The 14912-nt window shown below is 37.8% G+C and overlaps 1 protein-coding gene across 1 annotated transcript in view; it reads left to right on the plus strand.

The window, feature by feature from the left end:
- Positions 1 to 6: 6 nt before the first annotated feature.
- Positions 7 to 14912, plus strand: part of KIF4A (kinesin family member 4A) — a 122684-nt gene continuing 107778 nt past the window's right edge. Inside the window, exons 1-6 of the mRNA XM_024756346.1 lie at positions 7 to 16; positions 128 to 242; positions 3310 to 3500; positions 4898 to 4990; positions 7952 to 8118; positions 8353 to 8447. Coding sequence (XP_024612114.1) covers positions 3366 to 3500; positions 4898 to 4990; positions 7952 to 8118; positions 8353 to 8447 — 490 coding nt within the window. The 5' untranslated portion in view covers positions 7 to 16; positions 128 to 242; positions 3310 to 3365. The remainder of the gene's footprint in view (positions 17 to 127; positions 243 to 3309; positions 3501 to 4897; positions 4991 to 7951; positions 8119 to 8352; positions 8448 to 14912) is intronic.

Here is a 14912-nt window from a genome sequence, read left to right on the forward strand (position 1 = left end):
ACCCGAGGAACCTCAGGTGCGTAGCGAGTCCTGGGCCTGCCTCTGAACAGCTGGGGCCAAATGGCAGTGAGGGGCGTGGTCTGGCCTTTCATTTTTTTTCTTACTCCTTGTCCCTTGCCTTCTCTAGGTGGTGGTTGGTACTGACAAATCCTTTACCTACGATTTTGTGTTTGACCCTTCTACTGAACAGGAGGAAGTATTCAATACAGCAGTAGCACCACTCATAAAAGGCGTATTTAAAGGTGAGGCTGTTTGATTCTCCAAACGATTCTTGAGCATACACTGTGTTAGGCACTGTGATTGCGTGCTGCCAATACAGGAATGGATGAAGCATGAGTCCTGCCTTCAAAAAGCCCACAGCCTAAGAACTAACCCAATATCACTTGTACCCTTGAAACTAGTTTTATACTATATTTGCTTTCTATGGTTCTGCTCATCTTTGACTTGTATATGTTTTTGTTTGTTTGTCCTGGAACCTCATTAGATTCTAAGCTGTTTGATGGGTGCTGATGAGGATCTACTTGAGGCCCAGGCACTGCAAAGCCTGTTGAGGGATTCAGAGATAAATAACTTAGCTTCTGGGCCCTGGAAGAGTTCAAAGTCCAGGGGTAGGAGTGGAAATAGATGACTACATACATACTTTTTAAAAAATCTTTTTATATTTTATTGACATTTATCACTTGTGTTTTTTCTTTTGTGAATTTTAAATTTATTTATTTATTTATTTGGCTGCGTCAGGTCTTAGTTGCAGCACACGGGATTTTCATTGCTTCGTGCAGGATCTTCGTTGCAGCATGCGAACTCTTAGCTGCAGCATGTGGGATCTAGTTCCCTGACCAGGGATCGAACCAGGGCCCCCTGCATTGGGAGCATGGAGTCTTAGCCAGTGGACCACGAAGGAAGTCCCCATACTTTTAAATACATTAGAAATGTTAAACTTTTTGCTCCTATCTTTAAGAAAAAGTATTTTAAAAGTTAAAACCTTTGAGATTTCCTAAAGCCCCCGAATGCCCTGGCCAGTTAATAATCTTGATTACAGAAGCTAAGGCTTTGGTGTTATTGAAGACCATGGCAAAGTTCTGAAGAAGGGAGCAGTGCCTGAGAGGTGTCTAGTTGTTATTCTAGTACAGTGGTTATTCAGGATTCAAAGCAGAGGGCTATTTAAAAGAAGTAGGACCATGGCATACTAGTCCCTTAAAGTTGAAAGGGATATTTGTACATCATCTAGTTTAACTTTCCATCCAAAGAAAAATACTTTCTAGCAATATCTCTAAGTGAACTTGCAGCATCTGGTTAAAATTTTTTTCTTTGACAGGGATATCACTGGCTCATAGGGTAGTCCTGTTGATTGCTTTTGGACAACTCTAATTGTTTTAGATTATATTGAGATGAAATTTGCTTCCCCATAATTTCTGCCCAATGATGTTAGTTCATCCCTCTAGACAAACAGAAGCCTTCTTCCAAGCAACAGCTATTCACATTTTTTTTTCACTTCTTAAAATGATGTCATGGCTCAGGACACATTGAATAGTTTGTTTCAAATTTTTAAATTATTAAAGCAGTAATCTCAAACTTACAGAAATGTTGCAAGAACAGCATAAAGAACTTTTTTTTCCTGAACCATTTGACTTGAGTTGTTGACCTGATGGCCCCCGAATACTTCAGTGTATATTTGCTACAAACAAGAACTTCTGTCCTACTGTCCTATGTAACTACAGTACGACCATCAAAATCATGGAATCAACATTGCTACCTCACTACCATCTGGTCCTCAGACCTCATTCAAGTTTCACCAGTTGTTCCAATAATGTCCTTTGTTGCAAAAGGATCTAGTTCAAAATCGTATGTTACGTTTAGTTGTACTACTTCTATAGTCTCCTTTATTATAAAACTCCTTCAGTCTTCTTTTGACTTTCATGATCATGACACTTTTGAAGATCACAGGCCAGTTATTTTGTAAACTTTTTCAATTTTGTTTTGTCTGAAGTTTATGATTAGATTCAGGTTGTATCAATATATCTTTAGCAGGAATATCACAGAAGTGATGCTGTATTCTTCTCATTGAATTCTATCAGGCAGCACACAATTTTGATTTGTTCCATTACTATTGATGTTCATTTTGATCATTTGATTAAGGTGATGTCTGCCAGACTTCTCCACCATAAAGTTAATCTTTTTCCTATTTACATATTTGGAGGACCATTATTTGATTCTAAGTCTCTTCTAATTAACCATCCCTCCTTTCCTTTAGCCATTCCTAAAAAAAAATATGGTATCCAGACCCTTCATTATCTTGTTATCTTCCTCAGAATGTACCTTTCACAGCTTAGTAAGAACACTATAGTTCTACTTTAGTATTCTTAACTTGGGAAACTATGAGAATTATAGTCTTTAGAGGCAGTATAAAGTAGAAAGTGATTCCAATATCTATGTGTTTTGTTAACATTGCTCTCAGTTGCAGAGATAAAGCCAGTATTTTTCAGTCAGGTCAACAGCACCCTAAGTTTTTGTAAAAAGTACTGAAACTTGGTTTCCCCACTTATTACTATATATACATATCTGTGGTATTACAGAAGATTATGGAATATTATTCTCTTGTCCCAGAGTCATGCCAGGTGATATTAGCAATCTATTACAATGAAAATCTCAATTTAACATCTTAAGATCTTCCAGAACATCAAGGTCTTCATTTAGGTGAATAAGTTCTTTCAAAAAGAAAAAAAAGCAAAGGACATATATCACATTGAATCATACTTAAATGATGACATTTCTATGAGGAGCCTGATAATACGGTCCAAATGCAGTCTGAGAATTCATATAGGGAGGGATGCTTTCATTGACTGTAAAAAGCAACTTTGTTGCCTTTTCAAATGAAGACTCTGTTAATCAAAGAAATACAGGTTGGAATCCCTTCTATTTGCAGCTTCTAAAACTTTCATTTAATTGCCCTAATTTAGAATTGTTCCAAGTAGAGAGAAAGTAGAATTATAAAACTCTGAATGGCTTTTAGACAGTGACTTGGCCACCTTCATTATCTCAGTCATATCTTTAAGTGTTTTACTTCCTAGCTTTTATGGGCTATCAAGAGAGGCACACATTCAGGTTTGATACTTTTCTTCTTTGCTTATTTGGAGTAGTGCAAAGTCATGGCACTCATATAACTTTTCTTTGTGTCTGACATTCCTAAGAGACCCTTGTGTTTAGAGAGCAGTCTGAATTTTGTTACAAGTAATTGCTGAAGGAAGTAGAGTGTACTGATTGGTTGAAAATATTTGAGCATCACCGCACATGTGACTTCTATTTTGTCAGGATACAATGCAACCGTCCTGGCCTATGGGCAAACTGGCTCTGGAAAAACCTATTCGATGGGAGGTGCATATACTGCAGAGCAAGAAAATGAACCAACAGTTGGGGTCATTCCTAGAGTAATACAGCTGCTCTTCCAAGAAATTGATAAAAAGAGTGACTTCGAATTTACTCTGAAAGTATCGTACTTGGAGGTAAATGATTTATCTTTAATTATTCTGAATTCAAATTTATCTTTGGGTAGAAAAATAAATACAAATCAGGTTTTTCCTGGCATGACTCAAATGAATAAATTACATTTTTAGTAAATTGCATTTTAATAAATTGATAGAAAACTTACTGGCTCAGTTGGATCTGGCTCCCACCCAGTTCTTTCCCTGTTGTCAGAATAGTCTGTTTAATCCGATTGTTAGAGGAGTTGGCATTCCCATATAAAAAGATAATAGGAATCCTTTAATTCCAGTTTGGCCTCTATTATTGATTCCCTATAGAGTCTCTAGAAAAATATTTGATATCCCTTTAGTGTTTCGAGGCTTGAGTGATAATGTTGCTACTCCATGAAGAATGTTATAAAAATTGGGTGAAGTATTGAGCTGTGTAAGTGATGACAGAGTGTTTATTCAACAGATATTTATTGAGTACCTACATGTTACAGGCCCTGTTCTAGGTATTTGGGATATATCAGTGAACAAAACAGATAGAAGTCCCTGCCTTTGTGGATATTTTCATTCAATTATATATCAGTATACAAGTAGACTGACCAGCTATATCTAACCTCGTGACACCAGAAACACATAGTTAGGGAACTTATGGCTTCTGGGAAACTAGTTGGTTGATTCCGTAGCAGTGATAAGATGCCTTATCTTTAAGGAGCAATAATTAAATGTATATAATTTAAACATGCAATTATAAATAGTATGTGAATACTTCATCCTGAAGTTGAATCTCAATATGTTAGTTGGTATAAGAGGTATCGAGGTGGAAGATGGGGAGTTAAACATCATTAAGATTAACCTTCTTGAAACTCTTGATTAACCCAGTTGTGGCCAAGGTGACCAAATGTAAAAATAACTTAGGAACCTGCTATATTAAATAGTAGCAACAGCAATAATAGCAAACAAACGTGGTGCTTACTATGTGCAAACACTGTTTTAGTACTTAAAGTTCTGGTTGTTGTTGAAATATTGGTTGCTACCTCTCCCTTTTGCTTCCCACTTCCACCCTCCACTAAGGACCCATTGCTTACATTTTAACAAAATTGGTGAAGGTGATGTTGTCATGACACCATCAAAGAACTGAATTTGGGCACCCACGTAGCTTTCATCGTGTCTGCTATTCCTGAGAAACACTCTCTCAAGAGAGCAGTCTCAATTTTGTTACAAGTAATATGTGAATTTATTCCTATGAGTATCAAATGGTTACATGTAGTGTTAAAATCTTTTTCTTAATTATAAAAATAATATGTTTGTTGCAAAAAAATTTTTTAATACAGAAAGTCATAAAGAATTTTAAAGATCACCTGTGGTCCCACCACTCCTCAATTACCACTGTTAACATCTTGTTTTTACCACTTTGTTTTCAACAATACCAGATTTACAATGAAGAAATCTTGGATCTTCTGTGCCCATCTCGTGAGAAAGCCCCTCAAATAAATATACGGGAGGATCCTAAGGAAGGCATAAAGGTGTGTTTTTCTCTCATTTGATGTTATTTTAAAATGTTGGCCACTACTAAAGTTCACACTCCTTTTACTTGCCACTGTGGTTTTAAATGACTACTAACATCTCAGTCCTTCAGATTTTGTGTGGTCCTAATTCCCTTTGTTAACCTAGAATTCCTAGATGGGAACTTTTGTGGGGAAAGAAGTTTTATCACCTTCCTATTACCTCTTGAAGGAATGCTAATATCAATTAAATATTTATTGGCTATTTACAGAGTTCTGAGGCTGGGCTGTCCAGTATGGTAGCCACTAGCCACAAATGGCTATTTAAACTTAAATGAACTAAAATTGAATATAATTTGAAATTCAGTCCTTCAGTTACCAGCCACATATCAAGTGCTCAATAGCTACGTGACTAGTGGCTACTGTATTGGATAGCATAGATATAAAACATGGTCATAGTAAATTCTGTTAGACAACAATGTAATAGACATTGTGCTAGATCTCTGGAATGATATTTAGAAAGTAAGATGATACAAAAATTTTTAATTTATAAGTACCATAGGAAGAAGAGATCGCTTATTTGAGAGGCTTCCATCACATGGTATAGATGTAGGCTGAGGAGCTGTAGCTGAACAAAGTTTGAGGCAAGGTTGGGAGTATTGTATATGGGAGTGGACCAAATCCAGGAGCCAGTGTTGAAAACAGGCAGAGCTTGGTTCTAGCAGCAGCTTGAGTATTCAGGAGTGGGAGAATTTGAGGTGGGAAGTGGATGAGAATAGGGTAGTACAGACTTAGGAAAACTTGGTAAAATAATACTTTATCCATCTTTCTCTCCTTCTTCTCTTCCCTGCAGAGAAAGCTGAAATTTAGGGTGCAGGTGCTTGAGGGGCAGATGCCTATGCTACTGAAATTTTTTTCCTTCTGGGTCGTTAGGTCATTAGCCAGGCACTAAAGCAAGGCTTGAAGAATCAGACTTATTTTGAAAGCCTGATAAGCGTGGGATACAGAAAGACAGTTTGAATAGTGGGGATAAGAAACCTGGGTAAAACGCATGCTGTCACCAGAAAGAATATTGGTACTGAGCCGGCTCTTGACCCAGTACTAAGATCTTTTATATGTCCTATACCAAGGCAGGAATTAAATCCCAAGCACTATTTGAGGGAAAGTTTGCAATACAGAGAAGTGTTAAGTTTCTGACTCAAATTGGGAAGGGTAAGGACAAGTTTGTGAGCACTCTTCAGTTGGGATGGATGGAATATAAGTAAGTAAAGAAGTAAGGTTATTCTTGTAGTAAGGAATAGCTTAAGCAGGAAAGCAGAAAATATATTCCTGGGGGTAATAAGACTAGATCAGTCTGTCTGCATTAGAGGACATGGGTTGGGAAGTAATAGGAGGTATGTTAGGACCAGATTATGAAGCCAGGCTAAAGAGCTTAGTTTCTATCCCTGTGAATAGTATGTAAGCTACTTAATACTTCCAAATGAAGGATTGCACTGGCTACTTTTGCCAAGTTTTATCTTACGTGTATATCTCTGACTAGGTTAGCTCCCGGGAGGTTAGGAGAGTATCTTAAAATCTCTTTGTACCCTCATTATCTAGCATAGGGCTTAGGAGTTTGGTGACATTTTAGGAAGCAGGACTTTCGGAAGGCTAAACAAGAATGGATTGAAAAGGAGAAAAACTAGGATGAGGAAGGAAAATTTAGGGAAACGTTGCCTTATTTTTCAGGCGTGAAGTAATATGGGCCTGGATTAGGCAGGTAGATGTGGAAAGGAAAAGGAAACAATGGATTCAAAAGAAGAATGACTGGGAGTTGGTGATAGGTGAGATATGGGGGAATAGCAGGAATTAAAGGCGAATCTGAGGTTTTGAGAATAGAGATCTTAGTAGAAACGAAGAAGTAGTGGAGAGAATCAGTATTGGTGGAAGGAAGATGAGTTTGGTTTTATAATTTACTGATGTCAAAGTGTAAGTAGCAGGCAATTTGAAGTATAGGACTAGAAATTAGGGCCACAGATAAAGATTTGGGAGCTATGGGGTAATAAAATCATAGCATATTGAGGCTAGAAGGGACTTCATAATCATCTAGTTCAATCTCCAGAGGCTCCAAGAGATTTTAACTTGTACAAATTCTCCTGGGTAGATACAGTACCAAGCCTAGGACCCTGTTTTCCTGGCTTCCTAATCCAGTGGAAATTGTACCATGCTATTTTCCCTACTGAATATGAGGTATAAAATGGGTCCAAGATATAGGGAGGAACACAGGGCCACATGGAGGAGAATGTAGCAAAGAGAAATAACCATAGCTATTTGTGTTGCCCTTGCTGTCCTTAGGGCCAAAACTTACCTTCACTTGGGGCTCCCTGGAAGGCACATATCCATTGCTACCATAAAATCTAGAGATCTTTTGTAGCTCCAGTATTGACTGGCATCCTTGTTTTGGAGGTCCCCAGCGAAGATTGGAGACCTTGGTTTGCAGTGATCACAGAGTTGCTAGTTAAAACTGTCCTTATGGGACTTAGCTGATGGCACAGTGGTTAAGAATCCACCTACCAATGCAGGGGACATGAGTTCGAGCCCTGGCCCAGGAAGATTCCACATGCCATGGAGCAACTAAGCCCGTGCGCCACAACTACTGAGCCTGCGCTCTAGAGCCTGTGAGCCACAACTACTGAAGCCCACACACCTAGAGCCCATGCTCCACAACAAGAGAAGGCACCGCAATGAGAAGCCCATGCACCGCAACAAAGAGTAGCCCCCACTCACCACAGCTAGAGAAAGCCCCCACACAGCAATGAAGACCCAACGTAGCCAAAAATAAATAAAATAAATTTTTAAAACAACGCAGCTCTTATTACCGTGACTATTTATTGAGGTTCTACTGGAACATCAAGGCATTATTTTTTAAACCACCAATCCTTATATTTCTGATGAAGTATTTGAAGTCGAATCATAAGAGAGTTTTTTCTTTCTCTGAATTAGATTGTGGGACTCACTGAGAAGACTGTTTTAGTCGCCCTGGATACTGTTTCCTGTTTGGAGCAGGGCAACAACTGTAGGACTGTGGCCTCCACAGCTATGAACTCCCAGTCATCCCGATCTCATGCCATCTTTACAATCTCCATAGAGCAAAGAAAGAAAAGTGACAAGTAAGTTCAAGTTACAAGTAAGAGTCAAGATTTTTAACATTAGTTCTACTAAAGTTGAATAATAGCTTGCTTCTTGATTTGAAAAATAATCAGACTTCAGTACTCTGAGCATGAGTAATGAATGGAGCCATTTGGACTGATGTGAAAGAAAATGAGAACCGGCAGGTGAGCTTTGATACTCACCTACCCTCAAGCTTGTGTACCGTTCTCACTTGTGTCCTGTTATCATCACAGGAATAGCAGCTTTCGCTCCAAGCTGCATCTTGTAGACCTTGCTGGATCAGAAAGACAGAAGAAAACCAAGGCCGAAGGGGATCGTCTAAAAGAGGGTGAGAATAATTAAGGCTACAGTCATAGATAAAAACTTCTAGTACTCTTATTGCTGTTGTTGGTGTCTTGACCGGAATATTTCAGGTCACATTCTAACAGTAGCTACAATTCAAGTTTGAGGCTGATTTCAGAAACAGTGAAAAATTGTTTCTCTCCCTTGCACTCATTTTCTAATTTAGGTATAAGATTTGGATCTGGTCCTTGGTTTGATTTCATCTGGCCCAGGCAAGTTTTAGTTTTAGTTTTGTTTTGTTTTACCCCCAACTACTTATAATTAAAATCAATATCCTGATTCTGTCATCCCAAGTATTCACTATCCTTCCCAGATGTTGTCACTTATAAACCTCATCAGCATGGTTTCCATATCTTCATTTAAGTGGTTGGATATAAATGATGAAGCTCCTAAGGCTAGGAGAACCCCATGGTATACGCTATTAGAAACCTGCATCTAGCATGATAATGACCTGGTAATCTGCATGCTTTGGGAATGGTCTTTCAAGCAGTTATTAATCTAGCTAACAAAAATTAACAACCAGCTCCCATTTCTCAATTTTGTACTTAAGGATCTCATAAAAGATTTTTTCAAATGCCTTGCTAATGTCCAGATATACTGTATGTCTACCATATTTTTCACAGCTACCAGCTTAGTAACAGTACAAAAAAGAAAGAAGGATTAGCCTAAATTGACTTCTTCTAAGTGAATTCAAGCTGGCTTCTAGTGCTTATTCTTCCATTTCTAGGTTCTTGCAAGCCATCTCTATAATAATCTAGAAGACTTATATCAAACTGACTGGTGTGTAATTTATGGAATTAACTTACCTTTTTTCGAAAATTGAAATTACATCTGCCCAGTCTTCCGGAACATCCTTCTCTGTGATTCCTCAAATATCATTGACATAGCTTCAGTGTTCTTGTTTGAAATTACTCTCAGTTCCCTCAGCTATAATTCATCTGGTCCAAGACATTTGAACTCTTATTAAAGTAGTTGAGTTCTTGCTTACTACCTTACTACAATGAGTTCTTTACTCATATTGGGCTTCAGTTCCCTCTTGGGAACTGAGAAGGCAGAAGCAGAAACCGTAATTGAGGAATTTTACCTCTTTGTCATTTATCATTATTATACTGCTGGCACAGGGCAGAGACCTATTTCTTCCTCATTCAGCTTTTTGTTCTGAATGTATTTAAAAGTGCCCTTTTTGTTCTATGTTTGAACTTTGAGATTTATCCTTCTTAAGACTATTTTTAAAGGTTCTTTTGCCTCCTCTATCTTTTTTTAGGTGTACAGTCTGAGGTTTTTTATTTTTTGTTTTTAAAATTTATTTATTTAATTTATTTATTTTTGGCCGTGTTGGGTCTTTGTTGCTGCACGCAGGCTTTCTCTAGTTGCAACAAGCAGGGGCTACTCTTCATGGCGGTGCGCAGGCTTCTCATTGCAGTGGCTTCTCTTGTTGTGGAGCACGGCTCTAGGCACTCAGGCTCAGTAGTTGTGGCACACGGGCTTAGTTGCTCTGCCGCATGTGGGCTCTTCCCAGACCAGGGCTTGAACCCGTGTCTCCTGCATTGGCAGGCGGATTCTTAACCACTGCGCCACCAGGGAAGCCCTCTGAGTTTTTTTTAACAGCTTTATTGAGATATAATTCACATGCCATAAAATTCACCCGTTTAAACTGTACATTTCAGTGGACTTTTGTATATTCAGAGTCGTGCAACCATCACCGCAATCTAATTTTAGAACATTTTCATCACCTCCAAAAAGAAACTCATACCCATTAGCAGTCACTCCCCATCCCAACCCCGTTTTCTAGCCCTAGGCAACCACTAACCTGTATTTCATACAAATGGAATCATATAATTTATGGTCTTTTGTGACTGTCTTATTTCACTTAACATAAGGTTTTCAAGGATCATCCATGTTGCAGTGTGTATCATCACTTCATTTTACTGCTAAGTCATATTCCATTGTACAGATATACAACATTTTTGTTTGTTTGTTTTTTGCGGTACGCAGGCCTCTGACTGCTGTGGCCTCTCCCGTTGCGGAGCACAGGCTCCGGACGCGCAGGCTCAGCGGCCATGGCTCACGGGTCCAGCCGCTCCGCAGCACGCGGGATCCTCCTGGACCGGGGCACGAACCCGTGTCCCCTGCATCGGCAGGTGGACTCTCAACCACTGCGCCACCAGGGAAGCCCCAGATATACAACATTTTGTTTGCCCATTCATCAGTTGTATCCAATTTGACTATTTTGAATATTGCTCTGTGAACATCTATATATAAGTTTTTGTGTGGACAAATGTTTTAATTTCTTTTTAGGTATAACCTAGTAGTGTTATACGTGGGTCATATGGTAGCTGTTAAAATTTCTTTTTAAAAACATTAATATGTAATTAATATACCATAAAACCCACTTTTTTAATGTGTACAATTCAGTGATTTTTTAGTATATTCACAAAGTTGTACAACTGTCACCACAATAAATTTTAGAATATTTTCATCACCCCCAAAAGAAACCTATACCCATTAGCAGTCACTCATTTTTTTCCATTGTCCACCCCCCACCACGCCACCTCCAGGCAGTGACTAATCCTTCTGTCTTTATGGATTTGCCTATTCTGGACATTTCATATAAATGTAATCATACAATATGTGATCTTTTGTGACTGGATTCTTTCATTTAACATCTTTTCAAGGTTCATCCATGTTGTAACATGTATCAGTACTTCATTCTTTTTATTGCCAAACAAACAATATTCCACTACATGAATATATTAAGTTTTTTTTTTTAAACATCTTTATTGGGGTATAATTGCTTTACAATGGAGTTTTTATTTATCCATTCATTTGTTGATGGACATTTGGGTTGTTTCCACTTTTGGTTTTTATTAGTAATGCTGCTATGAGCACTGATGTACAAGTTTCCGTGTGGATGTGTGTTTTTATTTCTCTTGGGTATATACGTAAGTGGAATTGCTCAGTCAAATGATAACTCTATGTTTAACTTTTTGAAGAACTGTCAGACTGTTTTTCATAGCAACTGTACCTATTCTACCTTCTTACCAGCAATATATAAAGGATTGTAATTTCTCCATATTCTTAGTTTTATTATGTCTTTAATTATAGCCATCCTAGTGAGTATGAAGTGGTACCTCGTTGTGGTTTTGGTTTGCATTTCCCTGACGGCTAATAATGTTTCATGCGCTTCTTGGCAATTCGTGTATCTTCTTTGGAAAAATGTCCATTCAGATTCATTGCCCATTTTTAAAATTGGGTTATTTATCTTTTTATTGTTGAGTTGTGTGTGTTCTTTACACATTCTGGATACTAGCCCCATATCAGTTATATTATGCTTTGCAAATGTTTTCTTCCATTCTTTGGGTTGCTTTTTCACTTTATTGATGGTGTCCTTTGAAGCACACATTTAAAATTTTTAGATGAATTCCATTCATCTCTTTTTTCTCTTGTTGCTTGGTGTTTGGCATCATATCTAAAAAATCATTGCCTAATCCAAGGTCACAAAGATTTACATCTCTGTTTTCTTCTAAGAATTTTGTAGTTTTCAATGTTAAATATAGGTCGGAGATCCATTTCGAGTTAATTTTTGTATATAGTGTAAAGTGGCAGTCCAAACTTTAATCTTTTGCATGTAGATATTCAGTTATCCCAGCATCATTTTTTGAAAAGACTATTCTTTACCCATTGAATTGTCTTGGCATCCTTGTCAAGAAGCAATTGGACTCTCAGTTCTATTCCATTGATCTATATGTGTATCCTTATGCCATTACTACACTGTCCTCATTACTGTAGCTTTGTAATAAATTTTGAAATGGAGAAGTGTGAGGGCTCCAACTTTGTTCTTTTTCAAGATTGTTTTGGCTGTTCTGGGTCCTTTGCATTTTCATATGAATGTTAGGGTCAGCTTGTCATATTCTGCAAAGAAGCCAGCTGGGATTTTCACAGGGATTGTGTTGAATCTGTAGATCAATTTAGGGAGTGTTGGCATCTTTCAATTCTTTCAAGTCCTTCAATTCATAAACATCAGATGTCTTTCCATTTATTTAGGTCTTCTTTAATATCTTACAATAGAAATTTTTTTTTAATTTTCAGAGTACAAGTTTTACACTTCTTTTGTTAAATTTATTCCTAAATATTTTATTCTTTTCAATGCTTTTGTAAATGAAATTGTTTTTACTTAATTTCATTTTGAAATTATTTATTGAGCTTTGTATATTGATCTTGTGCCTGCAAGCTTGCTGAGCTTGTTATTTCTAATAGTTTTTTTGATGGATTCTTCAGGATTTCTGTTTACAAAATCATGTCATCTGTGAACAGAGATGGTTTTACTTCTTCCTTTCTGATCTGGATACCTTTATTTCCTTTTCTTGCTTAACTGTCCTGGCTAGAACCTCCAGTACAATGTTGAATAGAAGTGGCATGAGTGGATATTGTTGTCTTGTTCCTGATCTTAGGGGAAAAGCATTCAGTCTTTTACTATTAGGTATGATGTCAGCTGGGGGTTTTTCACAGATGCCCCTACCAGGTTGAGGAAATTCCCTTCTATACCTAGTTCATTGAGTGTTTTTATCATGAATTTGTCAAATGTTTTTTCATCATCTATTGACATGATCACGTTATTTTGGTTCTTCTGTTGGTATATTGCATTAATTGCTTTTTGGATGCTAAGCCATCTTGTATTCCTAAAATAAATCTAACTTACTGTTTTTATACCTTTAATGACTTTACTGGACTAATTCTACAACTCCCTATAGTTTGTGGTCACAGAAGTGTCTGCTCAGTTACTTTAGTAGTTAGCTAGTGATTGGTCTCATTTCCTTAAATGCCTTGAACCTATAACTCTTCCAGCATTTGCCTAGGGCTCTGAGTTTGTGTTGCGGCTTACCTTAAATGCTAAGGTTCTTTACAACTCTTAGTCTTTACTTCTTGAGCAGGGTCTCAAAGTCAGCCAGAGGTACAAGATGAGGGCCTTTTAGGTCTTTACTGACATTTTTAGGTCTTTCCTGAGCATGCACATGGCTTTCTCCAGCAATATATCAGAGCTTTTTAAAGTCCCCAGTGGACTAGAGGTGGGATAGGGACGGTGGGAGGGAGACGCAAGAGGGAGGGGATATGGGGATATATGTTTACGTAGAGCTGATTCACTTTGTTATAGAGCAGCAACTAATACAACAATGTAAAGCAATTATATGCCAATAAAGATGTTAAAAAATAAAAAAGCCCGTGCACTACAACGAAGAGTGGCCCCTACTTGCTGCAACTAGAGAAAGCCCGCACACAGCAACAAAGACCCAACACAGCCATAAATAAATAAATAAATAAATACATTTATTTCTTAAAAATATATTAAAAAAATAAAATAAAGTCCCCAGTGGACATTTCACTCCCCAGATCTTCCTTTTAAGTTTTCAGCCAGGCTCTTGTTTGACCATGGCTATTAAGTTGGGTGTGTATCATCACCAGATATTTTTCTATATATGTATATATATATATGCACATTTAGTAATACATTTGTTATATGCCTTTTAAAATTTTGGCATTGCTAAATCAATTTATTTCCTTTTAATTACACAAGTAGTACATGAATCAATTCCTGGTATACAAACATAAGCAATATGGATGAAGATAAAATCCCCCTTGATTTACCACCTAATCCTAATCTAGAGGTAACTACTTTTACCTGCCTGGTGGGTAGAATTCAAGATGTTTTTCTGTGTATATATTTTTATTGGTGTTTCCTGTTTTTGTTTGTTTGTTTGTTTGCTTTTTGCGGTACGCGGGCCTCTCACTGTCGTGGCCTCTCCCGTTGCGGAGCACAGGCTCCGGACGCGCAGGCTCAGCGGCCATGGCTCACGGGCCTAGCCGCTCCGCGGCATGTGGGATCTTCCCACACCGGGGCGCGAACCCGTGTCCCCTGCATCGGCAGGCGGACTCTCAACCACTGCGCCACCAGGGAAGCCCTTTCCTGTTGTTTTTAAAGATAGATGCTATCATACTGCATATATTGTTTTTCAGCTTGCTTTTATCTCAGCAATATATGTTTGAAATCTTTTTGTATTAGTATATAAGTCTATCTCATTTTTACAACTGCTATCTAGGATTCCACAGTATACAAAGTCTACCTTGTTTGTTTATTCCTGTTTGGACTGACATTTAGGTTGTTCAGTTCCTGGCTATTGCAAAATGATGCCTCAGTCAATAGCCTTGTATGTGATATACAAGTGAGAGTATTCTCTAGGTTATTATGTACGTGGAAGAGAAATTGCTAGTTTGAAGGGTGTACACATTTCAGATTTTTAAATACTGCTAAATATTGTCCTCTAAAATGTCTGTCCCAGTATGCACATACCTACAATATATGAGACTATGTTTCACTGTACCGTTGACAATATTGGATATTATTGACCTTTTTTATTTTCCCCTATCTTGAACATTGCATGTTATTTTTATAGAA

Source organism: Neophocaena asiaeorientalis, unplaced genomic scaffold, assembly GCF_003031525.2.
Source record: "Neophocaena asiaeorientalis asiaeorientalis breed wild unplaced genomic scaffold, Neophocaena_asiaeorientalis_V1.1 scaffold801, whole genome shotgun sequence".
NCBI lineage: Eukaryota > Metazoa > Chordata > Mammalia > Artiodactyla > Phocoenidae > Neophocaena > Neophocaena asiaeorientalis.